Source organism: Oryctolagus cuniculus, chromosome 9 (assembly GCF_051225735.1).
Source record: "Oryctolagus cuniculus isolate XC-2025 breed Fujian yellow rabbit chromosome 9, ASM5122573v1, whole genome shotgun sequence".
NCBI classification, from domain to species: domain Eukaryota; kingdom Metazoa; phylum Chordata; class Mammalia; order Lagomorpha; family Leporidae; genus Oryctolagus; species Oryctolagus cuniculus.
In genome coordinates, this window is record NC_142875.1 from 124,406,411 (window position 1) to 124,432,507 (window position 26,097).

The window sequence follows — 26,097 nt, forward strand, 5'->3', positions numbered from 1 at the left end:
AGCATATGATGTAATATTAAGAATGAATTTATCTGTGGGGCTGGCATTGTGGCATAGGGGGTTAAGGCACCACCTGTGTGGACACTTGTAGCCCTTGCTCTTCCAATCCAGTTCCCTGCTAATGTGCTTGGGAAAGCAGCAGATAATGGTCTAGGTACCTACTCACCTGCCATCCACATGGGAGATCTTGATGGAGTCCCAGGTTCCTAGCTTTGGCCTGGCTCAGCCCTGGCCATTAGGGCCATTTGGGGAGTGAGCCAAAGGATGGAAGTTATCTCTCCTCCCTCTCCCTGTCACTTTGCCTTTCAAATAAACAAATTTTTTTTTTTTTTTTTTAAGATTTATTTATTTACTTAAAGGCAGTTACAGAGAGGCACAGGCAGAGAACGAGAGAAAGAGAGTGAAAAAGAGAGAGAGGTGTCTTCTATCTGCTGGTTCAACTCCCCAAATAGCTGCAACGGCCAGAACTGAGCTGCTCTGAAGGCGGAAGCCAGGAACTTCTTCAGGTCTTCCATCAGGCTGCAGGGGTCCACTGCCTTCCCAGGCCATAGGAGAGCTGGATGGGAAGAGGAGCAGCCAGGACTCGAACCGGTACCCATATGGGATGCCAGCACTGCAGGCAGCAGCTTCAGGTGCTAGACCATAGCGCCAGTCCTGTAAACGAATCTTAGTAAGTAAATAAGGCCAGAGCTGTGGCACAGTGGGTTAAGCTGCCGCCTGCAATGCCAGCATCCCATATGGACGCCAGTTAGAGCTCTGGCTGCTCCACTTCCAATCCAGCTCCCTGCATATGTGCCTGGGAAAGCGGTGGAAGATGGCTCAAGTGTTTGGGCCCGTGCACCCACGTGGGAGACCCAGAACAAGCTCCTGGCTCCTGGCTTCAGATTGGCCCGGCTTCAGCTGTTGCAGCCATCTGGGGGAGTGAACCAGTGAATGGAAGACCTCTCTGTATATATTTCTTCCTCTCTTTTTAATTCTGCTTTCCAAATAAATAAATAAATCTTAACAAAGAAACTGTATTTGTGCTAAAGGTATGGGGTGGGCATTATGGCACACTGAGTTTAGCTGCTGCTTGGGAAACCTGCATCCCATGAGAGTGCCAGTTAGAGTTCCAGCTGCTCGACGTCCAATCCAGCTCCCTGCTAATGCATCCTGGGAAGCAGTGACTGACATTTCAAGTGCCTGGGTCCCTGCCATCCATATGGGAAACCAAGATGGAGTTCCTGGCTCTTGGCATCAGCCTGGCCCAGTACTGACTGTTCCAGGCACTTGTGGAATGAGCCAGCAGATGGAGGATCTGTTTCTCTCTGTTGCTCTTGTTTCTTTCTTTCCTTTTTTTTTTTTTTTTTTTTAAATTTCATTTGACAGATAGAGTTAGACAGTGGAGAGAGAGACAGAGAGAAAGGTCTTCCTTCCGTTGGTTCACCACCAACTGGCTGCTATGGGCGGCGCTGTGCCAATCCGAAGCCAGGAGCCAGGTGCTTCCTCCTGGTCTCCCATGCGGGTGCAGGAGCCCAAGCACCTGGGCCATCCTCCACTGCCCTCCCGGGCCACAGCAGAGAGCTGGACTGGAAGAGGAGCAATCAGGACTAGAACCCGGTGCCCATATGGGAGAGGCGCGGAGGGTTAACCAAGTGAGCCACGGTGCTGGCCCCATGCTCGTTTCAAGTAGACCAAAAGTATAAATAAACATTTTTTAAAAAAGATATACTGCTCAAGAAAAATGAATTCCTTATGTATTTTGCAATTTAAAAGTCAATGGACTGGGGCTAGCGTTGTGGCACAGTAGGTAAAGCTACTACCTGCGACACCAGCGTCCCACATGGGCGCTGGTTTGAGACCTGGCTGCTCCATTTCCAATCCAGCTCCCTGCTGATGGCCTGGGAAAAGCAGGGGAAGATGGCCCATGTGTCTGGGCCCCTGCCATCTACGTAGGAGACCTGAAAGAAGCTCCTAGCTCCAGGGTTTGACCTGGCCCAGCCCCGGCCATTGTGGCCATCTGGGAGGTGAATGAGCAGATAGGAGATCTCTCTCTCTCTCTCTCTCTCTCTGTCTCTTCCTTTCTCTCTTCCAAACAAATAAATAAATTTAAAAAAATAAGTACAATTCAATGGATCAACGTAAATGGTCTCTATTATTCTAGCTTCCAAAAATGACAAAAAATGAATTTAGATTATAAAAAATCATTCAAAAATACCTAAAAATATATTATAAAGCTGTCTCACATACCATGACATGAAAGTCAAACACAGAGATCTTATTTTTTCCACCTAACTGTTAATGGATATTTGCAATTACTGAAGATTATCACACATTTGTGGCAGATAAACATTGAGACCTATATTAACAAAAACAGGTTTCCAGAGTTCATGTCACAAACGATTGCACTTGTAATAATTTCAGTCAAAATCGATGAAAGTTACCATTTAGAAGAAAATTAGTAAGGCAGGAGGAAGGTCTACTATTTACATCAACGGGTGAGATTCGGTAAGCTCCAGTACAATAGTGTAATTCTGAAATAGAAGAAAACACTAATTTGAAAGAATATAAAGAAATATTCTCACAATTAAAAGGAGAAAAAACTTTGGTTACTGGGCCTCTGTAGCAATGAAAAACATGCGATACTTGGTAAAATGTTCTGCAGACAATGCTTTTCAGAACTCGCTGATTCAGTCTTCCCACCCTCCACGCTCTCTAAATACCTACCGACGTTGTTGGTCCTCGGCGTGCACCACTTCAATGTTATCGTTTCCTTAAACGGGCCTTCTCTGCTGCTGCCACCTAAGTGGGTGTCACCTTTAAAAATGTCAGAGAAACATCGCCATCACTCAATAGGGCTCAAGCTTCAAAGTGTTTGCACAAGATTTCCAAGAGTTTAAGTTCTGTGAGAAAATATCCCTGAGAGAACATTGGTTTTTATAGAGACCTTAGAAAAATAGCAAATAGAGTATAGATATCAGTTATAATTAAAACAAAAATGCAATTCTCCGTCAAATAATCCCACCATCATATAATTTAATCAATGAAAGCTGCTGCACTGAAAATCAATAGCCAAAGTTTTAAGATTTCAAGCATCTACAACTATTCCCCTGTGCCAACACCATTAATGATAAACTAACCAGTTAAGTGCGCCAAGCTTAGGGCATCTAAAATGCACAATCAGGCATGAATGTTTAGCCTAACAGCTAAGATGCTGCCCCGGCCCAATGCCAGCTTCCAACCCATGCAGGCCCTGGGAGGTGGTTGGCAGTAACTCAAGTAACTAGGCTTTTGCCACTCACATGGAAAACCTGAACTGAGTTCACAGCTCCCGGCTCTGGGCCTGGCCAAGCCCTGGCTTTCATGGGCATCTGGGAAGTGAACCAGCAGGTGGGAGCTCTATTAGTCTTTCTGCCTCTCAAGTTAAAAATTAATTTTTAATGTAAAATTATCTACAGTGAATCTTTTTTTTAAAAGATTTATTCATTTATTTATTTGAAAGTCAGAGTTACACAAAGAGAGGAGAGGCAGAGAGAGAGAAAGGTCTTCCATCCACTGGTTCACTTCCCAGTTGGCCGCAATGGCCAGAGCTGCGCCGATCCGAAGCCAGGAGGCAGGAGGCAGGAGGCAGGAGGCAGGAGGCAGGAGGCAGGAGGCAGGAGCTTCTTCCAGGTCTGCCACGCGGGTGCAGAGGCCCAAGGACTTGGGCCATCCTCCACTCCCTTCCCAGGTGATAGCAGAGAGCTGGATCAGAAGAGGAGCAGCTGGGACTAGAACCGGCACCCATATGAATGCTGGCGCTTCATGCCAGGGCATCAACCTGCTGCACCACAGCGCCGGCCCTACAGTGAATCTTTTTTTTTTTTGACAGGCAGAGTTAGACAGTGAGAGAGAGAGAGACAGAGAGAAAGGTCTTCCTTCCATTGGTTGGTTCACCCCCCAAATGGCTGCAATGGCTGGCGCCCTGCGCTGATCCGAAGCCAGGAGCCAGGTGCTTCCTCCTGGTCTCCCATGCGGGTGCAGGGCCCAAACACTTGGGCCACCCTCTACTGCCTTCCTGGGCCACAGCAGAGAGCTGGACTCGAAGAGGAGCAACAGGGACAGAATCCAGCACCCCAAAAGGGACTAGAACCCCGGGTGCTAGTGCCACAGGCGGATTAGCCAAGTGAGCTGTGGCGCCGGCCCCTACAGTTAATCTTAATTAGTTTACTTAGAAGAAGCATAAACCATACACCAAGAGATGTAGGAAGTAACTGTGGCATTTTCTGTATTAATGGGGTCCACAGTCAACAGACGTTGGTCAAACACTAATAACCACACACAAAACTGCAAAGTCTGAAAAACTCTTCAGGAGATGTATACAGTGCTACAAAAGCCTATACAGAGAGATATGACCTGCTGCAAGATAACAGGGACACCTTCTGGAAGAGTGAAGGTGGGTGTGAGTTCTAAAAGTGACAGCGACGCCAGCGACGCGGCTCAATAGACTAATCCTCCACCTGCAGTGCTGGCACACGGGGTTCTAGTCCCGGTCAGGGTGCCAGATTCTGTCCCAGCTGCCCCTCTTCCAGGCCAGCTCTCTGCTGTGGCTCAGGAGTGCAGTGGAGGATGGCCCAAGTCCTTGGGCCCTGTACCCGCATGGGAGACCAGGAGGAAGCACCTGGCTCCTGTCTTCGGATCAGCGTGGTGTGCCAGCCGCAGTGGCCACTGGGGGGTGTGTGTGTGTGTGTGTGTGTGAATCAATGGAAAAAGGAAGACCTTTCTCTCTCTCTCTCTACTCTGCCTGTCAAAACAACAACAAAAAATAAAAAAATAAAATAAAATAAAAAAATAAAGTGACAGCGACGAACGGTGTCTGTGTGCCTGGAAAACGGGGCCAGGCTGAGTTGTGAGAGGGAGTGGAAAGACGAGAGCAGACACTGCAGGGCTGTGTAGGAGCACTTGGGTCACTTCAGACAACAGGAACGCTAGCGAGTTTCAAGCTGCTGGGAACATGAGCAGGATTAGCCTTCTGAAAGCCACTCCAGCAAGGACAGCAGGAAAGAAACCCTCTGTTGGATGAGGGAGCTGGTAGTGCGAGCAGAGAGGCTGAGGGGGACGTGTGGAAGGATGAGAGGAATGACAGTGTCTCAAAGGCCATGCTGAGGTCATTAATGTCACTGAAGTCTGGAAGTGGACGACACTGCAGTCCCTCCACCCCAGCATCTTTAAATTGTCAGAGCGCTGACTCAAGTGCAGGACCGTGCAGGGCTGCCGGCCGGTGGCAGCTTCCATTCACTCTTCTCCCCGAGCCATGCTGACCTGGTCAGAAGCCTCGGTTTTAAAGCCGAGACCACTGGTTGAAATGTTAAAAAGAAATCTAAATTACAATTTCAAAATCTCTACACAGGCTGGATGGAGGAGTCCAGCACTCTTTTCCACACGCTGCCATTTTTTCCCTCTGCCAAGGTCACGGGCCTTTCAAAAGACAAACTCCAGCAGGAGCCTGAGGAACACATGGCTGGCTTTCTCAGAGTGTCCTCTGAGCTCAGTCTCTCCCACAGTAAATGTTACAGGGCACCAGCTGCGTGGCCAGTAACAGGAGAAGCCCCAGGAGAAGTCTGCAACGGGACGAGCTACTCAATCATGCTGGCTGCAGAAGCCTTCTCAGAGCTGCCGCGAATGTAACTGCACCCGCCAGGCCTCAGGAAGTCTCTTACCACTTTTCAGGAAGTCTACGTGTGCATCTTTGTGATGAAGCAGCTCCACATCGTAGTTGGCAGACGTGTTAGCGTGCTGTTCTTCCTTGAAGCAAAATCGAAAGCATTTAAAATAACCTAGTTTCACTTTGAAAATAATGAATTGTCACTCTGCTTTTTTGTTTAAAGTGAGGTCAAATACATCCAACGATAATTAGCAAAAATAAAGGAATAGTGTACTCAGTAATTAATCTATTTAAAGATGCAACAGTTTTCCACAGTAATATAAACTCTATTTTAAAAAACCACTAGCTCCATAGGTAATAAAATACTTAATGATTTGCGTATATTTTGTCAGAAATAGTAGATGACTGACCCAGAAATTCTGGAAATTTTTTACTCCAAGGCACTGACTTGCCAGTGCTTCTCTATGTGTAAATATACACGTAACTGAAATACTTTACATAAATTCAAGTGGAATAGCCGTTAGAGGAAATAGCATCTTTAAATACCTACAGCAAGTAATAAACACCAGTTATGTAAAACAGCCAATACAAACTGATAAACAAGTTCAGTAACTTGTTTTCACAAAACAGTAATAGGCATTTCAACATAATCTATTTACCAAAAAAGACAAAGATCGAAGAGAGTCACACCAGTAGCACACAAAGGTTGTCGAGTTTAACAAAGAAGGTATCTATTACCTCACAGTATCTTTTTCATAATTCATGAAATTTAAGTACACCTGCTATGCTATTTTACTTGTTAATTGCTTCTGCATTCAAAAGATTCTATAAAATAAGCCCAAAATTTCTAGTTAAGAACCAGCCAAGAGTATTAGGAGGAAATTAATGAAAGGATAGTATTTCTCATGCAACTTAGTGTTCATAATGAAGTAAAACTAATTTTTAGATGCATGACTATTTTATATTTTTAGACATAATCTATTTAAATTCAACAGTACTCAGTAATATTCATTTATAGCTTCCTATGGATGAGGCTTTGTGCTGGTCCGAGACAACTTCAGGATAACACTGTGTAATGACAGTGAACAGGCGGCAATAGATTCCTGAGAACAATCTATTAATAAAACCATAGAAATCATATCTATGGTTTTCCAGCTACAGAGTAACAAACTAATTTAAAACTATGACTTATTTTTCCCTCTTTAGACCTACTAGTCATAAACATTACTGGATGAGTAAAAACAAAAATATAGGAAATAAAAGATGCACTAGAATACACAAAGTAAGTAAATCTAGTACCACAGCTGGCAGGAAAAGAATCACAGAAGAGTAATGCAAAGCAGAGGTGTATCCTGCTAAGAATCAGTGTGACTGTTAGAGCTCCTGTGACGTGTATCCTGCTAAGAATCAGTGTGACTGTTAGAGCTCATGTGACGTGTATGTTGCTAAGAATCAGTGTGACTGTTTAAGCTCATGTGACGTGTATGTTGCTAAGAATCAGTGTGACTGTTAGAGCTCATGTGACGTGTATGTTGCTAAGAATCAGTGTGACTGTTTAGGTTCATATGACGTGTATGTTGCTAAGAATCAGAGTGTAACTTTAATTTCATGACATGTTCTTATCAGGAAGCAGAGGGTAGCGTTCTGTGATCCTTCCTTGCTGCTGTTCAGTACTCACTGACCTGTTCAGAGACACTGAATGTGGGCTAGCAAAACAGAAAATGCAACGTGGGGAGAAAGAGTCAAGGTTCAATTCAAATAAACCATACGGCTCAAACACATATTTAAAAAGCAAAGCAGAACTTTCAAAATAGCAAGAGGAATCACCTACCTTCATTGGAATATTTGTAATCGTGGTCGAAGCCAGGTCGAAATGCTGCTGTACTAAAATGTTTAATTTGGTAGCAAGATGCCGCCCTGCACGAACACTGTGAACCTCGCTGGTTAAAACTGGCGACAACTACAGAAAAGTACACAAGAAAAGCGACCCACAACATCAGTTCGTTCTAACTAAGGACTAAATATTTCACTATAACCCTGCAAATTAAGTGTTTTTAAAGTTTAGCGTTTGGGAGAAAAATCAAAACGGTCCACTAATTAATATATGAAATTAACCTCTTTTTTATTCAAGTATATTCTTATTGGAGTGTGTTGCTTTTCTAATAAGGGAAAAATAATAAATTAGAGAATGAAATAATGAAAATAACTGATATGTGGGGAACAATACAAACTGTGAATGGTTTTGCAAACCTTTTTAAAATAAAGAAATGTCAACTGGCAAACAAGACAGAAAACACTTTTAGATCCACAATAACACAAAGAACCAGCTTTGAAGTTCTGCCATCCAGGTTTGATGTGAAAGCTAAGTATTTTCATGAAAGAAGATACTGGCGATGTGACCGTTTCAATGCTAACTCTTCTCAGTACTCATTGTGAATAACTCCCAGTACCTTCTCTTCCACTGCTTTCATGCTTACCTCCTTTTTAGGACGGTCAGATACAAGGCTGTCTTCACCAACCGGGTAGGTATGGATCAAGACCAACTCACATTTTTGAATCTGCATGAGACTTAAAGAGAAATTTCACTTAAAAAAGTAGGAGTGAACATTATGCAGAGAATTCAGGCAGGTAAACTATTAACATCTTTATATACCAACACAATGTACTGATACAATCAAATATTAGTTAACACAAAAGCTAAATATTTATAAACAGTATATAATTGCTGAACTTGTATGAACACTTAGCAATTAATTTAAATGCAGAATTGGTAATTTTATGTGTTTGAAGCATAAAAATAAGGAAAAAAGTATTATATAATTAAGCATAATTTTCAAGAGCTAACTGCCACACAGAAAAATGAATACATTATGTATTACTTTCCCCGTACAAGTGTTTTTTAAGGACAAAAATCTGGCAATTCTAACCATCATCTATGACTGGTTATTTACAAGAATATAGGGTGGGCAATGCTAAAAATTCTCCCAACATTTTATTCTGAAATTCTCAGACCTAAGGAAAGCTGCCGTACTACTCAATGAGCACCTGTATATAGTTCCCCTAGATCCACTGCTGACTGTTTGGGTTCTCTATCCCAGAAAGATGCACACTCCTTTCTTGTTCAACTATTTGAGGGCCTATTCATGAGTACGTCTGCATGCCTCAGCAGGTGAGAACAGTCCTACCAGTAACAATAATACTGTTATGCCACACAAGAAAACAACTGCTCAGAATGAAACAAAGTCCACAATGCAAATGCCCCAAACCCATCCTCACTAGCCGTAACATGGTAAGAAATATGTACTCGGTCTCTGCCTCTGGTTCTCTGCACAGAGCTTCTGAACCCATTTCCTAAGCAACACGGATGGCAGGGGCATCCTATGCTGTTGGTATTTACTCTCTGACCCCAGTCCTTGACACCCAGCCCCTAAATCCCTTGCCACTGCCTGGGTGACAGGAGTATCTTGTGTTCCAAGGAAGCATCCTTGGTGGGCTCCTCCCTAACTCCTGGGAGGGAGCTGATCTGATCACCGGAAAGACCAAGCTAGGATGAGAAGCTCAGCAGCCTTTAGGCATACGTCCTCAGCCGTCAGAAAGGGAAGGGAGCTGGGGAATGAGGTGGTAATCAATCACACCTATCTGAAGCCTCCAGAAAAATCCCAAGCTAAAGCTCAGAGTTCGCAGGCTGGTGAACACGGCCATGGGCCCCGATTTCACAGGGACGGAAGCTCCTGAGGCTGCTGCCCTGCGGACCCCACCCTAGGTCCCTCTCCATGGCGCTGTGCATCACATCCTTGATCACCCCTCTATAATCAAGTGGTAAATGGGTTTCACTGAGTTTTGTGAGCTGTCACGGCAACACAGGAGGTAGTCGTGGAAGGCAAGTCAGACTTAAGCAGGGATAACCTGACGAGCTTGGTATCTGAGATGGGGGACAATCTTACAAGACTAAGTGCATAATCTGTGGGGTCTGCACTAACTACAGGAAGATGAGTGTCACAACCGAACTGCTGGTATCCAGAGAGCTGGACAATGGTTGGGGTGGAAAAACCCACGTATGTGGTTAGACTTTAAGTACTGGCACCAAGGAAAAAAGTTTCCCTTTTCAGTAGAGTGGTTCTTTAAAAAAAAAAGAAAAAAAATCAGGTAACACAGTTAATTGACTATTTTAATTCAGTACATAATGAATAATGCCACCAGCAATTTATGTACTTGACAAATTTGTAACAGAAACTCTGAGAACTTTTAAACAAATATGCATCATAAGTTCATAGACTATGCTGTTCTTCTGATTATTTTTCTTGTGGTGGGAAAATAAATTTTTAAAGCAAAAGGGGAAATGGGAATAACAAATTGTTGCTCAAACATACGTTTTTGGACAAACTGGTTGAGTCAGTTGAGAATTCAAGTGTATATCACTTTAAAATCATTGCCAACAGCTAATGAAATACGTGCAACCACAAAGTCAAACATGTACTTCATTTACAGATTATACTCACTGATCTGAATTTGCAGCTAGCTTGTTGTGTTCATGAATTGTTTCCTGGACACAGTCTTCAAGCATTCGCACGTGGCTATCACTGCAGAGTAAAAAAGATTTAGCAACCTTCAAAGAACAGACAGCAAGAAGAAAGTGTAAAAACACTCATCAGTTATGTGGCCTGGTTACAGACACTTAAAGTCATTTCAGATAGCACCATCTTTGCTGTGCTCATCCCCAATACTCAACAACTAGCTGGAAAGCTAACGTGGACAAAACACCAGTCACGGTGTTTTGGGCGGGCATGTGGGCGGGCATGTGGAGGAGGGGTTCAGTCACTGCACTGGTGCCCACATCTCACACTGGAATGCCTGGAGGGCGGGCATGTGGAGGAGAGGTTCAGTCACTGCACTGGTGCCCACATCTCACACTGGAATGCCTGGCTGAGTCCCGACTATGCCACCTCAATCCAGCGTCTTGTTGATGTGTACTTGGGGAGGCAGCAGCTAAGGGGTCACATGTTTGTTATCCATTTGGGAGACCCAGGCTGAGTTCTCGGATGCTGGCTTCAGCCTGCCCTGGCATTTGGGGAGTGAACCAGCTGATCAATGACCTCTGTCCTCTACCTCTCTCTCTCTGCCTTTCAAATAAGATGAAAACAAATAAAAGTTCAAAAAAGCCAAACTGACTTACATGACAATCTAAACTGTTTGCATTATTACAATGAGTCCATATTTAAAACTGGAAAAACTCAGCCTCAGTATTAAAAGGTGAGAAGAAAAGGAAACCCAGAAAGACCACTCATGGCATCAGGCAGTCCCTCCTTTTTTCAAAGTGCCTCAGAGAAGCACGGCTGTGCCGGACGCCCCACCTTTTTGCATTAGTGATGCAGATGATGCGGCCTCTGTTCCCCACGCGCTCTGCGTTCTCCATGAGCAGAGTGCGAGCCTCGTGCTGGTACTCGGTGATTTTGCACAGGGTTTCCACCGCCGCCACAAGGCCGTGCAGAATACTGCAGCACTCCGGGTCTGCGCGAGGATTAGGAGGCCCAACAGCAGCTAAGGCTGCCATCAGCTAGTCACAGGGAAAGACAACGTTGTTGACCAAAGTATGCTCAAGTTAAACAAACGCATTACAAGAAAATGACAGACCAACCTCTCTATTACATATGGACACAAATACTATTAACAAAATATCAGCAAAACAAATCCAGCACATACAAAAACAGAACCACACAGCATGACCAAGCATCATGTAAGCTATAATGTCAACAGAATACCCAGAAAAAGCATTTTGCAAAATCTAAGAATCTTTCATGATAGAAATAAAACCAAAACTCAGTAAACGACGTATGATGGGAATGTCCCCACACCTGTGCCGGGCCTCTGGGAGAAGCCCACAGGCGACATCACACTGCACAGTGGAGCAGCGAATGCATTCTCCCGACACGGAGTCATGACCAGCAAGGTCACTCAGGGTGCTGCAGGGCCCAGGCCAGAGAAATCAGGGGGAAACAAAGGAATCCAGAGCAGACTGGGAGACAATAAGTACAACTGATTCTGTGTTGCAGATGGTTATGATCTTGTATACAGACAATCCCGAAGAGCTCGCTAAAAACTATTAGAAATAGTAAGTTCTGCAAGGGTCCAGGATACAGGATCAATATCAAAAAACAATCCTATTTCTATATAACTGCAATGAACAATCTGGACATGAAATCAAGGAAACAGTTCCATTTATAACAGATTTAAAATGCAACACTTAGAAATAAATGCAATAAAAATATGTACAACTTATACCTGAAAACTACAAAACATTGATGGAAGGAATGAAAAGTATGACAAATGAAAAAGAATCCTATGTTCACAGACTGGAAGACCTAACACTGTTCAGGTTCCAGTGTCACCCAAACTGATCCACAGATTCTGTGTAATCCCTCTAGGCACCCCAGGTGACCGCTCTGCATCACCTGGCAACCTGATTCCAAAATTCATATGGAACTGCAGGGGATGCAGAACAGCCCGAACAATTTTGAAAAAGAATGAGGTAGGAAGACGTCCACTTTCTGATTTTAACACTTATTACAAAGCAGTGGTAATTGAGACAGTGTGGTACTAGCACAAGGACAGACAAATAGATCAATGAAGCAGAATTAAGAGTCCAAAAAGAAAACCATGTGCTTATGGTCACTGACTTTCGACTAGGGAGAAAATATATGAGAATCCTATATTTGATAAGAGACTTGTATCCAGAGTATATAAAGAACTCTCTACATCTCAGAATAATATAAAGGGACAAATAACCTAATTTTAAAAGAGCAAAGGATCTGAGTAGACATTGTTCCAGTGAAGAAATACAAATGGCCAATAACAGAAATAAAAAACACAATGTGATCACAATATATCACTAGAATGACTAGCATCAGAGGTCGTAACCAGTGTTGGCAACAAGACAAAAAGGAGCCTTCCTTCATTCACAGCTGATGACAGAAACGTAGAACGGTGCAGCCACTTGGGCAAGCAGTTTGGCAGCTCCTCAAATGTTAAAATCAGGTTACCAAATTAACCAGCAACTCTACTCCTAAATACATACCCAAAAGAAATGAAAAATGTCCACACAAGAAGTTGCACAGGGGCTGGCACGTTGGCACAGTGGGTTAGGCCACAGACTGCGATGCCAGCATTCCTTATGGGAGCTATGTTTTGAATCCTAGCTGCTCCACTTCCAATCTGGCTCCCTGCTAATGCACCTGGGAAATCAGTGGACGATGGCCCAAGTGACTAGGCCCCTGCCACCCATGTGGGAAACCCAGATTGGGAGTTCCAGGCTCCTGGCTTAGGCCTGGCTCAATCCTGACTATTGACCATCTGGGGAGTAAACCAGCAGATTTGGAACATCTCTCTGTCTTTCCCACTCCCTTTGTCAGTATGCCTTTCAAATAGTTTAAACCAAAAAAAAAAAAAAAACAAAAACAAAAACAAAAACAAAACAAAACAAAACAAAAAAAACACCTTGCATAAAAGGATTTATAGCAGCTTTTTCATTAATGGCCAAAAGGGGGAAGAACCCAAGTGTCTATCAACTGACAAATGGATAAACAAAATGTGGTATAACCACGCAACAGGATATAATTCAGCCATAAAAAGCAATGGAGGGGCCGGCGCTGTGGCACAGTGGGTAAAGCCACTGCCTGCAGTGCCAGCAACCCATATGGGCACCAGTTTGAATCCCGGCTGCTCTCACTTCCCATCCAGTTCTCTGCTATCACCTGGGAAAGCAGTAGAAGATGGCCAAAGTCCTTGGGCCCCTGTACCCACGTGGGAGACCCAGAAGAACTCCTGGCTCCTGATCGGCGCAACTCTGGCTGTTGCGGCCATCCGGGGAGTGAACCAGCGGATGGAAGACCTCTCTCTCCCTCTTCTCTCATTCTCCCTCTGTGTAACTCTGCCTTTCAAATAAACAAATATATCTTAAAAAAATAATAATAAAGCAATGGAGTACTGAGAAATGTATACTACAACATCGATTAACTGTGAAAATGTATGAAAGCTAAGTCAAAGAGGCCATGTCTTATGATTCTATTCATACAAGTATATTTCAAGGAAAATGGAATTAAATGTTAATGTTGGTGCAAAAACTTTTTGAAACACTTGTAGTGATTTCCTAAGACACATTTTCCTTGAGCTTTCTGGAGATGCCTCATATGAAGTCTCCAGAACAGGGAAAAGTACAGAGCCAGGAAGTTTACAGGACAACTATACCTTCAAGTATCAGAAAAATTTATAAAATATGTCAACATAAGGCAAAAATGTCTAACAGTCTTACTCCATACTTATTTTCAAAAAATGAAACAATCTGATCCATCTTTCTTCAAATAAAACAAAAACAACACAAGTTCAAAGATAAAGTTCCCCATTAACACTTAAGGAGAAATCAGAAAACTTAAAAAAAAAAAGGGAAATATTCTGTTACCTATCATGATTAGAAAAAGCGATGTTTTTTAATGTAGTTGAAAACTTTATGAAGTTTGCAGAATATTCAGTCATCTTTCAATATTCATGCAAGATTAGTCCCAAATACACCCAAAGATACCAAAATCCACAGATTCTCAAATCCCTTACGTAAAATGGTTAGTTTTTGCATATAATCTATGCACATACTCCTGTATACTTTTTTTTTTCAAAGACTTATTTTATTTATTTGAAAGACAAAATTATAGAGAGAGGTAGAGACAGAGACAGACAAGTGTTCCATCCACTGGTTCACTCCCCAGATGGCCGCAATGGCCAGAGCTGTGCCCATCCGAAGCCAGGAGCCAGGAGCTTCTTCTGGGTCTTCCATGCGGGTATAGGGACCCAAGGACTTGGGCCATCTTCTACTGCTTTCCCAGGTTGTAGCAGAGAGCTGGATCGGAAGAGGAGCAGCCAGGACTAGAACCGGCACCCATATGGGATGCCGGCGCTGCAGGCCAGGGCTTTAAATCGCTGTGCCACAGTGCTGGCCCCTCCTGTATACTTTAAATTATCTCTAGATTATTTATAACTGATACACTGTAAATGTTATATAAATAGTTGTTATGTTGCATTGCTTAGAGAATAATGATAAAAAAAAACAAAGTTTATATATGTTTAGGACAGATATAATTTTGCCCTGGTATTTTCCATCCATGCTTGACTGACTCCATGGATGTGGAAACCAAAGATTCATAAGGTTAACTGCAGTGTTACCTGAAAAAACTAACAGGCAGAACTCTGTGCAGAATTTATAAACTTGTGTGTCAATAAGAGGAAAGATCAATATTTGTATTTCTTTGTCTATGCAAAAAGACATTCTGGCAGGTCCTATAAAAAACTGAGAGGGGTGGGGAAAAGCCGAGGAGTACTGTGGGATACTGGTTCCCAAATAAAGGGAAAAAAAGTACTGTTTGTACTATGTGTTAATTTCTAATACTCCCACCTTACCCAATTTCAAACTCCAAATGCAGTATCACCAAATGAGAAGCTAGTTAGAGACACAGACTCAGCTCTTACACTGGTATGAGTAGGTGCCAGCATGCTGCTCACTGCTATGGGATGGAGAGTGGGAAATGTTTCAAGATATACCTTTTACTTTTAATGCAAACATATATGTGTGTACATATGAGTGCATGTAGGCACATATATAAAAAATTTAGTTTTATGTTACATGGGTGTGGTCTATTCATAAAATGTGACCAAAATAAAAGAAACTACTATTCGAAGTCCCTGATACATGGGAAAAGCTCAATAAAAAACTTTCTAGGAGAAGAGTGCTAAGGTCTTGGGGAAAGCAAGAGAAGACAAATTTAGCTTTGTGAATTAGACAGACACGGACTGAATTCTGGCTCTGCCTTTTATTAGCTGCCAGACCCTTGTCCACTTCTTCTGGCCCTTTTCCTAATCTCGAAACTACAAAGAAAAATAGTGGGACCAGAGTTGTGGTACAGCGGGTAAAGCTACCACCTGCATCCCACATGGGCGCAGGTTAGTGTCTTGGCTGCTCCACTTCTTATCCAGCTCCCTGCTAATGCCCTGGGACAGAAGTAGAAGATGGCCCAACTACCTGTGCCCCTGCACCGACATGGGTGAACTGGAAGAATTTCCTGGCTCTTGGCTTCAGCCTCGCCCAGTCCTGGGTTTTGAAGCCATTTGGAGAGTGAATCAGTGGGTAGAAGGTCTCTCTCCCTCTCTGGAATTCTGACTTTCAATTAAATAAATAAATCTCTAAAAAAGAAAGAGGGAAAGAAAAATAATAATACTAGAACCTGTGCTATCTTGGTGTGACATCTCCAAACTTCATTTAACAAACAAAAACAGGACCAAAACCCTGAAGTCTGACAATTCTTCGTAATGAATGCTAACATCTGTAGGCTGGAGTTGCAGCCTATAATGCAAAGAGCCTTGGACCAACCGCATAGGTCAAACCATCTCAGGACTCGTAAAGCTCAATTCCTTCACATGCACAAGGAAGGAGTTGAAGCAAAAGGCATCTAGGATCCAACCAGACCAAACATTTTGCCATCAGTCTGTGCACCTGCTACTCACAATTACTCACAACCAGCGAAAGGTCCCTAACAAGGCAAGCCAAAACTAAACAGTAAATGCTAACAGAAACAAGACTAAGCACAATTTATACAAAATGTCTTTTCTATCTGTTTGAACACCAGTGACGAACTATGTAACTACCTTCACAACTGGCATTTCCCTCTGTTCACAATCTAAAAACAAGGTGTGTAGTGTGATGTGGCTTCACCTCCAAAAACAGGAGTCGTCATTCTTTATGACCAGCACACCTACCACCTGAAAACCTCTACTGCATTGCAGCTGTGCATTAAGAAGGATTTATATAGATTTGCACTTTTCTTTATTCATACATAGCCTGAGAGGTTTCAAGCTTTTCACAATACCTTTGAAAAAGATATGAGACTCTATCTCGTAGTATTTAAAAAGGCAACAGAGGAGTAGCATACGGAATTCTAACAGTCATTTTTCATTAACAGGTACGGGGTAAAGTTGGATAGAAGCAATAAACACAGGGGCCCGCACTGTGGGACACTGGGTGAAGTCACTACCTGCGATGCCAGCATCCCATGTGAGTGCCAGTGCAAGTCTGGCCGCTCCACTTCCAATCCATCTCCCTGCTAAGGCACCTGGGAATGCATCAGGAGATGGCCCAAGTGCTTGGGTCCCTGCTACTCATTTGGGACACCAGGATGGACTTCTAGGTTCCTGCCTTTGGCCTGGCCCTGCCCCAGTTACTGCGGCTATTTGGCGAGTGAACCAATGGAAAGAAGACTTTCTCTCTCTCTAACTCTGCCTATCAAATAAATAAATTTTTTTTAAAAGGAGTAACTTTAAATGTTCTGTAGCATTTACAGTAACTATTATTGACAACAGGTAACTGTATATTTCAAAAAAGCTAGTAAAGAGGATTTTGAATATTCCCAAGACAGAAAAATGATCACTGTTAGATGTGACGGCTATACGAAATCCCTGATTTGATCATTCCACGTGGCTTACACATACTGAAATGTCACATGGCAGCTTTTAAGTACATACAATAATTGTAAATTATAAACAAATTATTTGGGGCTGGCGCTGTGGCGCAGTGGGTTAAAGCCCTACCCTGAAGCACCAGCATCCCATATGAGCACTGGTTCTAGTCCCAGTGGCTCCTCTTCCAATCTAGCTCTCTGATATGGCCTGGGATAGTAGTAGAAGATGGCCCAAATCCTTGGGCCCAAATCCTTGTACCTGCATGGGAGACCCAGAAGAAGCTCCTGGCTTCGGATGGGCACAGCTCTGGCCATTGCGGCCATTTGGGGAGTGAACCAGTGGATGGAAGACCTCTCTCTCTGTAACTCTGTCTTTGAAATAAATAAAAAATAATTTTTTTTTTTTTTTTTACAGGCAGAGTGGACAGTGAGAGAGAGAGACAGAGAGAAAGATCTTCCTTTGCCATTGGTTCACCCTCCAATGACCGCTGCGGCCGATGCGCTGCGGCCGGCACACCACGCTGATCTGATGGCAGGAGCCAGGTACTTATCCTGGTCTCCCATGGGGTGCAGGGCACAAGCACCTGGGCCATCCTCCACTGCACTCCCTGGCCACAGCAGAGAGCTGGCCTGGAAGAGGGGCAACCAGGACAGAATCCGGCACCCCGACCGGGACTAGAACCCGGTGTGCCGGCGCCGCAAGGCGGAGGATTAGCCTAGTGAGCCGTGGCGCCGGCCAAATTTTTTTTTTTTTTTAAAAGACAAATTTGTAAAAAAAAATGAAAAAATAAACAAATTATTTTTTAAAAGAAAAAAATATTTTTCAAGTAATCAGAGTACTAAAACATTCTGGAGTGATATAAGCCCCAATCCACACCAGCACAACCTACCCCTTGAGTGACCTTTCACAAAAAAGTGAAAGCTTAGATGTAGTTTCACGCTGTAATACTAAGCAACCATTTTAAAACCCAACACTGTGATAAAATAATGGATTCACTTCCATTGAAGAGCATCCATTAACTGAAAAAATGTACATGACATAATGTCCTCAGGTATTCCACTAATGGCTGTCTCATGTTGTTCAGTCTGTGAAGAGTGTGGTAGACCGAAGTCTTCTACCCACTGAATGACAGCAACGAGCAGAAGCCACCAGGAACTCCGTATCCTCCAACGGTAACAAAATAGCAGCTTATAACTTGAACTGACTTTATTTCTGCTTCCTCCATTAAAACTGTAATAAAGGAATTTAACTTTTAGAAACTGTACGCAAACAAAGCATACAACCCAAAAGACGAAGAAAACTAACAAGAGCTATCAATGAGAAAGGCATGAAAATGAATGACTGAACGGTGTAGAACTTAAGAGGACTTAGGCTGAAATCCCAGTCCATTCAGGGGAAAAAGGCTGTCTGATACGGATGCGTCACCTGCAGAACTCAGGAGGGCTTCAACAACTGGTGGGGCCCAGCATCACACAGAGCAGGATTGAGATGACTGTGTAGGGAGCAGCTGACCCCCAGAGCCTCACCCTGCCCGTCTAAGTCACCAGCTCTCCCAGATCCCCGCAGACACGCAATCACGCTCCCTGGAGGAACTGAACCAGAAGGGTACCAGGCACAGACCCCACATGGCATGGCACAGGGAAGGTGAGCCCCCAGGGCAGTCCTGCCCAATGTAACGTTCTGTCGCGATGAAAATGCTCTCTACCCACGATCCCCACTACGCAACCACTATCTCTGTGTGGCTCCTGGAGCTTCTGAACCTCAATTTTTAGTTGCGTGTAATTCAAGTTAAAATAGCCACCCGTGGCTAGTAGTGACTGTACTGAACAGCCAACTACAGAAAGATGATACAACAATCGGGAAAGTCTGCCTAGTGAGTGTGAGAGCCCACCCTCTGCGGATGGTCTGAGAGGGCTGAGAACCAGGTGCAGAGCGCACAGGCAGGAGAGTGGCAGAGTTCCTCCAGGGACCCTCGGGCCCTGGGAGAGCCATCTGCCAACTCCGACATCCTGAGGCTTCCCCCACGCTGACGTCCAGACAGCAGTGCCTGCTCCTCAACACACAGTTTTCCAATCTCCCATCCTGTGTGTTGCTTTCTAAGGTCACACAGACAAATAACAGCAGGCATTTAAGAAAAGCCTCAACATGAAAAGAACCCTTGGGGACACAAAGGGATGGAAACAAAACTTCAAATAAACCATTAATACCCTCAGGTAAAAAATCATACCCACAGAACAAAAAAGACAGGACAAAAATGGATACAATTAGAATACAACTACAAATTCTTGGAAAATGAAAATACAATCAGTTAAAAAGCTCCATAAGAGGGTTATAAAGCTCAAAAACATACGACAATGAGATGGAGGAGAAAAAGAGTTAGCAGAGTAACTCAGGAATCTCCCAGGTACCCCACAAAGACACCCCATCGAGAGCCAAGAACATGATCAAGGAACCAAACACAGGAAATCTGTCCTGAAGAAAGGCCAGGCACACTGCATGCAGAACAATCAACACCAAGGCCCGTCACTCACTGACAATGTTTAGAACATGGAGGTGAGAGGCAATATTCCAGAGACTTTCAGGGAGAAATTACGAAGAATGATACTGGACTTGCCAGTAACACCAGTTCTTGAAATTTTGAGGACAAAGTTATGTCCAATATGGTAATTTTTATACCCAAAGTATCAATAAAGGGTGTTACAGGAATTCTGGAAGTTATATTCCAGCAGAGCAAAAGAGAGCACGAAGAAAAAGAAGGGGAGAAAATGGGATCTGAAAGGCAGGGACAGAAAAGGATGAGAGCAAGGCAGTGGCCCAGGAGCAGCCAGCTCAGCCGCACGCAGCCAGTGTGTAGGGGAACGCGCACCCCATGGCTCAATTACCCAGCATGCTCTCGGCCAAAAAACTGAGGCGGGTTGTGAGATACAGAGAGAACTATCCAACTGCAGGGCAGAAAAAAAGGAAATGATAAATTCTAGGAATAAACAAAAAACTTACACAAGGACATAATCACATGTACCACTTGCCATTACAGAAACACCTTACATAGACTTTATAATGCAAATATGGAGTTGTGAACTAACTAAAAATTCTGAATATTACTGTACTTCAGAGCCATACACAAATACTTTCTGGACAAAAAATTTTTAAGCATTTTAAAAAAGTTATACATTTAGAAAATCTTCAAAAATGACCACAGCTCAAAACCCAACCATACCTCCTGCAAATTTTGGTCTTCTTGAGTCCAGGAATTTAAAACATGAGCTCCAGAGTCACTCACAATGAAATTCACCTACATGACATCAAAGAGACAATCAGTATTGAACTCTAATTTCACTTAATCACACCCCCTTATAAAATAATACGCAATTTCTCATGATGGTTTGCCGTGTGACTGACTCATTCATCTCACAGTTGTGGAATGCTCATTCACGCCAGGAGCTATTCCTGGCCATGCAGACGCAGGAATACAGTGGTGAGTAGACACTCCTGTCACTCACAAGGTGGGGGAAGCCAGGGGTGCGGAATGTACGAAGATAAAGGGCAGCGCAGGAAGAATACAAATAAATGAACCAGATAATTTTGCAGAATGGCAAGAGCTATAAACTAGGTTGGTTACGTGGTCTTGATAGCGTGGTCAGAGATGAGCTCTCTAGGGGAGAGGCAGTGGAGTGGAATCCACAAGGACCACAGAATGCGGCCACTCACAAGCCAGGGTGAGGGAACTCCCGGCACAGCCAACAGCCAAGGAAAGACCTCTAAATGTTTCCCTCTAAAGGGTTCAGGTCTAAGCGGGCACCGGCATGGGGGTAGGAGGTAAACTGGAAAACACAGGCCATAGCCATAGCCATAGCCATAGCGTACTGGAAGTTACATAACAGATTCTGACTTTCTTCTAGGTGTTAAGATACAAACTTAAAAAAGGACAGGGTAAGATAACAATGAGGAACACACTAGAAGTATCAAACTGCGAATCCCGTTCCTTCCTGGGAGGAGGGTGAGATTTACATCTCCTCCCTAGACAATATGATCTAAGCCATGATCTTTTTTCCTGTACCCAAAACATGAGGTTTCCTTCCGTTAGGAAAAAGGTTGATAACTGCTCTCTCCTAAGGCTTATCTGACAGGGATATATTTTACTTGGCACTTTACACAGATTATCTCACTTAAACCTGACAGCAACAAAGTAGGTATTACGCTTACAAGGGCAAACAGGGGTGGAGAGATTTAGAAACAGGATCCAACTCGTACACTGGTAGCTTACGATGCCCGATTTAAACCAAAGCCTGGGCCCCAAATCATTGTTACCCTTCCTTTCATATTTTTTACCTGTTAGAATGCACAAAAATTGGAAGGGCTTATGTTTTAATCTGAAATGCACCTGCATGTGTAAGGACTCCAACGTTCACCTTTGCTGCTGCGCCTGCCTCTGCCAGTCCCAGTAAGAATCAGCCAGGTTCTAGCCTCGATGGCTCCCAGTGAGAAAGCAAATCATCTGCTTCTGGCTAGGCAAATGACGCTCCCCAGAAAAACCTTGGAGATGCTGAAACTAAGGACAGCTCTAATAACTGCAATTTTTATCAACTGTCAGTTCCTCATTGTACCGATAAATCATTCCTACTTAGCGTTCTTAAAAAACATTTCTTTCTGAGATGACCAAGTCCTATAGCAGTTTAGTTGACATTCACCAAAACTGCCAAGAGCCAGCCGGCCTAGGTTCAAATTCTGGCTCTGCCTGTGCCTGGCGAGGTGATTCAGGACAGGTTTCCTCCCTGCCTGTGTCTGCATCTCCAGCGTGGCAGCTAAACCAGACTGATAGCCGCTAGCACTTACCAGCAGAGAGCCTACAGCCAGCAGCCGTCCTGCTGCTTGGAGTGCCAACTGTCCTCAAAGGCCAGTGCTGTTCCGTGCGGGTTGTGACACACTTTGAGCACTGCCCCAATACTTACGACACCCATCTCACAGGCCTCTTGTGAGCAACAGAGGACTTCTAACAAACATGAAGCTTTCTGGAACACGCCTGCGCTCAGAAATTACGAGCTGTTATTATTAGTATTGGCTCCAAGTAGATACTCATGATGGTCATCCCTGACGGCAGATCCACGTATATTTTTTTAAGCAGTAAATGAACAGTGCTAAATTAAGCCTACAATGAGATTAATATGTAAAAAAAATTCTTTACACAGCTAAGTTCATTCACAAAACCGTGACTTAGTACTCGCACTCACCAGCTTCTTGAAGGGAAATATGTCATACATTATCCTGCAGTACTCCATGGAGGACTCCACGGAGCAAGTCCACAGTGACTTGGATATGGGGGCCAGGGGGATGATTCCTTGGGTCCTGTTCTTCACCAGCATGTCGAACTCCACGTGCTGCCTGCAGGACTCTGCCATGTAAGGGCAGTGATCCACGACAAAGACTGTTTTATGAGACTCAGAAAAAATCTTCATTTTGTTGCAACCTGCAAGGGGGGGGGGCGGGGCGGGACATATCAGCCCAATGTTTACACCCAACAGTTAATGCCTTATGTTATTTCTAATTAATGCATCTTTTCCTCAAAAGGATTTTGGTAGGGAACAAGAATACGCTCAGCAAACTCTGCCCAAGAAAACACAAATGCGAGGGGTCAGGCGAGAGAGCCAAGGCCCCGATTCCAGGGGCGTGCGCCACCCCGGTACGACGCTGTCCCCCCACCAGGCACAGGCGCAGCCACGGTCCACACACACCGCTGAGCCTGTCGGATGAACCCAACATTGGGAGAACACCCTGTTTTTGTTTTTTTTTTTTTTAAATACAAAGGCATCCGACGGCCTTGGGGGCGCCGCACAGAATCAACTACTCTTCAACACTTTGATGATCCCTGCTTATGTGACATCGCTGCAAGCTGGCATTTCTAGGCTTCCCTTCCAACCAAACCCAACCAAAAACAAAACAACACAACGCAAGAGTTCTAAAAAAAAAAAAAAAAAAAAAAGAAGGGGTGGGGTGGGGAGGGGGAGGGCTGGGGGGAATCCACAGGAGAGAAGTGACAGCAGCAGCGCCTCGTAAAGCCACAGAGCGGGTGTCCCCCGCGCCATGCACCCCGAAACTTACTTGCTACCACCCGCCCGGCGGAGACGAGGCACTTTTACAACTTTTCCTCCTAACAGCACGGCGTCCCTAATACAATCTTCTCCCGAACAGACCGTCCGCGTTCGCGAGGCACATGGGAAGCGGGGTCGCGGCGCTCATGGAAACGAACCGGCTTCTCGGCCCCCAGCGACTGCCTTCCCCGGCTTGCAAACGCATCTCCCCCCCATGCACGACTCCCCGGGAGAAACCGCCTGGGCGCAGCGGGCTGGAGCGCGGGGGGTGCGGGGTGCACGGCGACTGCCGAGGAGAGACCTCAGGGTCGACGTTCGCTTACTTTCGTGCCCGCCCGGTCCTGCAGGGAAACGAACGGAGGCTGCGCACCGCAGCCACCGCCGGAGACGGAAGAGTCAGCGCGCAACCGGGAGCGCCCGGCACCGCACACCGGCGACCGCGCTTTCCCCGCTCATCGCCTGGCACGCCGGTCCCTCTCAGGCCTCCCGGGCGCGGGCGCGCGGCGCGGAGGCGCGCCCGCGCGCGCGAACTCACTCACACACGGGCTCGCGCGTGCGCACAGCGCGCTCCTACAGCCCCGCCCAGCTTCCCTTCCCCCGCCCGCCCGAGTCGCCCCCACAGGAAGAGGGCGGAGCCAAGGAGAAAAAAAAAAAAGCCTCCACCGCTCAAGATTTCCTACCCGCTAATTTTCCCAGTCATCCATTGGGATGAACGATCCGGGAGACCTGAGTGCTTCCCCACCCGCGAAGTATCGACTATGGCACCGGCTTAAACCAGCCACAGCCCCCTAACAGGACGGCCCACCCGCCCGGTCTCCCCTGCTCGGTCTCTTCGCCTAGGCCAGGTTCCCCAGAAAAACTCGCGAGACTCTGCGAGAGGCCGACCAAGAGCCTGGGAGTGGATGAGTAGGGAGGGACCTAGGGAGGCCACGCCCCTACCTCGCGTGCCAGTCGGCGAGTGGTCGGCTCTGCCCCACGGTAACGCGGGGGAGGAAATCTCGCGAGGCCGGGGCGCTCTGGGAGCGCTGGTGGCGGGCGGTCGGCGGCGGCTTCCCTCGGGCCAGTGAGGGGCCCGCGCCCCCACCGGCTCCCTGGCCGCCTCTCCGGTGGCTCTGCCCGCTTCTGCGTCTTCTCGCTGAAGAGACTGACGGGGGCCGCGAGTCTCTGCCCTTAGGGTTGCATAGGTCCGGGTTGGCGGAGGCTTTGAGTCCCAGTCTCCACAGCTGACGGCTGCGAGGGATTGAGAGCCGAGTAAGTGGACGGAGTGCAGGGAGAGGCGAGCGGGCAGCCCGCTCCGCCTGGGCCGCTCCGGAGCCGCCGGCCGCCGCGGCCCGGGCAGCTCGCCCTCGGAGCGCTCTGCTCCTGGGAGCCGACTTCCTGGTCCTCTTCCCGGAACCGAGGTGCGGAAAGTTGAAGCAGAAGCTTCGGCTCCAGCGCTGTGGACACACCCTCCGCCTCACCCACCTGGGCGCTCCCGGGCAGGGGTGGGGGAGGGGGAGGGACGGACCCCCGGCCGACCCCAGTGGCCCCTTGGCGGCGGCGGGCGCGCGCGGCCATCGCCTCTTGTCTCGAAGCTGCCCTCCTGGGGGCTTTCCGGTTTGCTGGCTGTCTTCTGCCTGCCTCTGTGTCCGTCCTGCTGTCCGCGTTAGGACCCCATCCTCGGCTCTGCACGGCCACGCACCGTGCACCGCGTTACTTGTAATTGCAGAATGAGTGCGGTCACACACACACCCCTCCCCCTCCCCAAGCCGGTTGCTGCCTCCCGTCGTCCGCCCGTAGGCTGAAACTTGACCAGCGACCGTATCGGTCGGACCCCTGCAGACACTCGCAGTGTCCACCCACGCCAGACCCCTGGCTGGCTGCCCGGGCTCGCCGTGCGGTTTCACACCTCGGTGCGTGTGCGCCGCGCCTTCTCCTCGGTGCTCCCCGCGCACTTCGGGCAGCTCTGCCGCGTTTATTAGCTTGTGCTCTTTGTGCGTCTGTCTGTCTGTCCTGGAGTCGTGGCTTACTGCTCCTTCGGAACAAAAGCTGGCCCAGTGCTGGACGCCGCTGCTGGTCCACAGGCATTCGTGTGCCTGTTGATAAAGTAGCCGCCGTCGGCGATCTCGGCCTGAACATGCTGGACCACGAGGTGCCTCGTGTGTTCGCTTCACGCCTCTCGACCTTGCGGCACAGGTGGAGTTGTACTTGTGGTGGACTGAGACTCTGTGTAATGGCGAAAACCTAGCATGCTCTTAAGTGGTCTTGTGTTTATTTTACTGCTGTCTGTTAATATTTGGAAAATAATGGGAAACACGTAGGTGTCTTAGATTGCAGACGATGCTTAGCGTTGGGTTCAGGCAGCTCTTGGGCGGACTTCTTGGCTATAGATGAGGTGGGTTTCTTCTAGAAATGTCATGTTGCGTGAACATATGTACGTGCAATTTATTTTTAACCACAATTCTAAGGGAACATGTGTGACTTAGAATCTTCCAGTGTCCCTATTTCCAGCTTCTGTTCCTTCCAACTTTAAGAATTCATTTTCTTCAGAAAGCTGCTCCATAGAGCTCCAAACATCTTCATTCCGCCGATGTTAAGGACACTGGAAATTTTCTGTTTTCGAATGCGGTGATGGGCCTGTGTAAGATGCTTGCTTTTGTATGTCATTCACATGCACTCCTTGTTCTGTTCAGAATATAGGTCTATAGAAGCCGTTAACTATGCCTTTTTTCTGTTTTCTTATGTGTCATTTAATATTATCCACTAATTAACATTAGAGGCACTCGCCTGATCAGTGAGGAAAAAAAAAAAGTTAGGCTAGATGTAGACATGTTGGAGACATCCGGTGGCACCTGAAGAGTGCCAGTCTTTCTGTAAGGTTCACCTGTAGGACAGTGGATCCGTGGATAAAGGAAG

At 45.9% G+C, this 26,097-nt stretch overlaps 2 protein-coding genes across 33 annotated transcripts in view; one reads left to right on the plus strand and one right to left on the minus strand.

The window, feature by feature from the left end:
• INTS13 (integrator complex subunit 13) overlaps nucleotides 1–24,164 on the minus strand; it is a 31,740-nt gene extending 7,576 nt beyond the window's left edge. For 4 of the 27 annotated variants that reach the window (XR_016213635.1, XR_016213631.1, XR_016213623.1 and 1 more), the window contains exons 1-11: nucleotides 23,883–24,023; nucleotides 23,213–23,564; nucleotides 22,345–22,580; nucleotides 20,334–20,408; nucleotides 10,975–11,177; nucleotides 10,123–10,203; nucleotides 8,101–8,191; nucleotides 7,455–7,583; nucleotides 5,679–5,763; nucleotides 2,707–2,796; nucleotides 2,424–2,513 (exon numbers count right to left, since the gene is read on the minus strand). Coding sequence is in view for 12 of the 27 variants with exons in the window: in XM_089304722.1 (XP_089160848.1) it covers nucleotides 2,424–2,513; nucleotides 2,707–2,796; nucleotides 5,679–5,763; nucleotides 7,455–7,583; nucleotides 8,101–8,191; nucleotides 10,123–10,203; nucleotides 10,975–11,177; nucleotides 20,334–20,408; nucleotides 22,345–22,569 (1,069 nt within the window). In the remaining 15 variants the exon portion in view is untranslated. Of the gene's footprint in view, nucleotides 1–2,423; nucleotides 2,532–2,706; nucleotides 2,797–5,678; nucleotides 5,764–7,454; nucleotides 7,584–8,100; nucleotides 8,192–10,122; nucleotides 10,204–10,974; nucleotides 11,178–20,333; nucleotides 20,409–22,344; nucleotides 22,581–23,212; nucleotides 23,789–23,882; nucleotides 24,024–24,141 lie in introns of those variants that run through there. The other 23 variants (XR_016213628.1, XR_016213627.1, XM_089304717.1 and 20 more) reach the window with 19 other exon arrangements.
• Nucleotides 24,073–26,097, plus strand: part of FGFR1OP2 (FGFR1 oncogene partner 2) — a 42,662-nt gene continuing 40,637 nt past the window's right edge. For 2 of the 6 annotated variants that reach the window (XM_008259495.5, XM_070049537.2), the window contains exon 1: nucleotides 24,211–24,602. Coding sequence is in view for 1 of the 6 variants with exons in the window: in XM_070049532.2 (XP_069905633.2) it covers nucleotides 24,105–24,180 (76 nt within the window). In the remaining 5 variants the exon portion in view is untranslated. Of the gene's footprint in view, nucleotides 24,181–24,210; nucleotides 24,603–26,097 lie in introns of those variants that run through there. The other 4 variants (XM_008259494.5, XM_070049536.2, XM_070049532.2 and 1 more) reach the window with 3 other exon arrangements.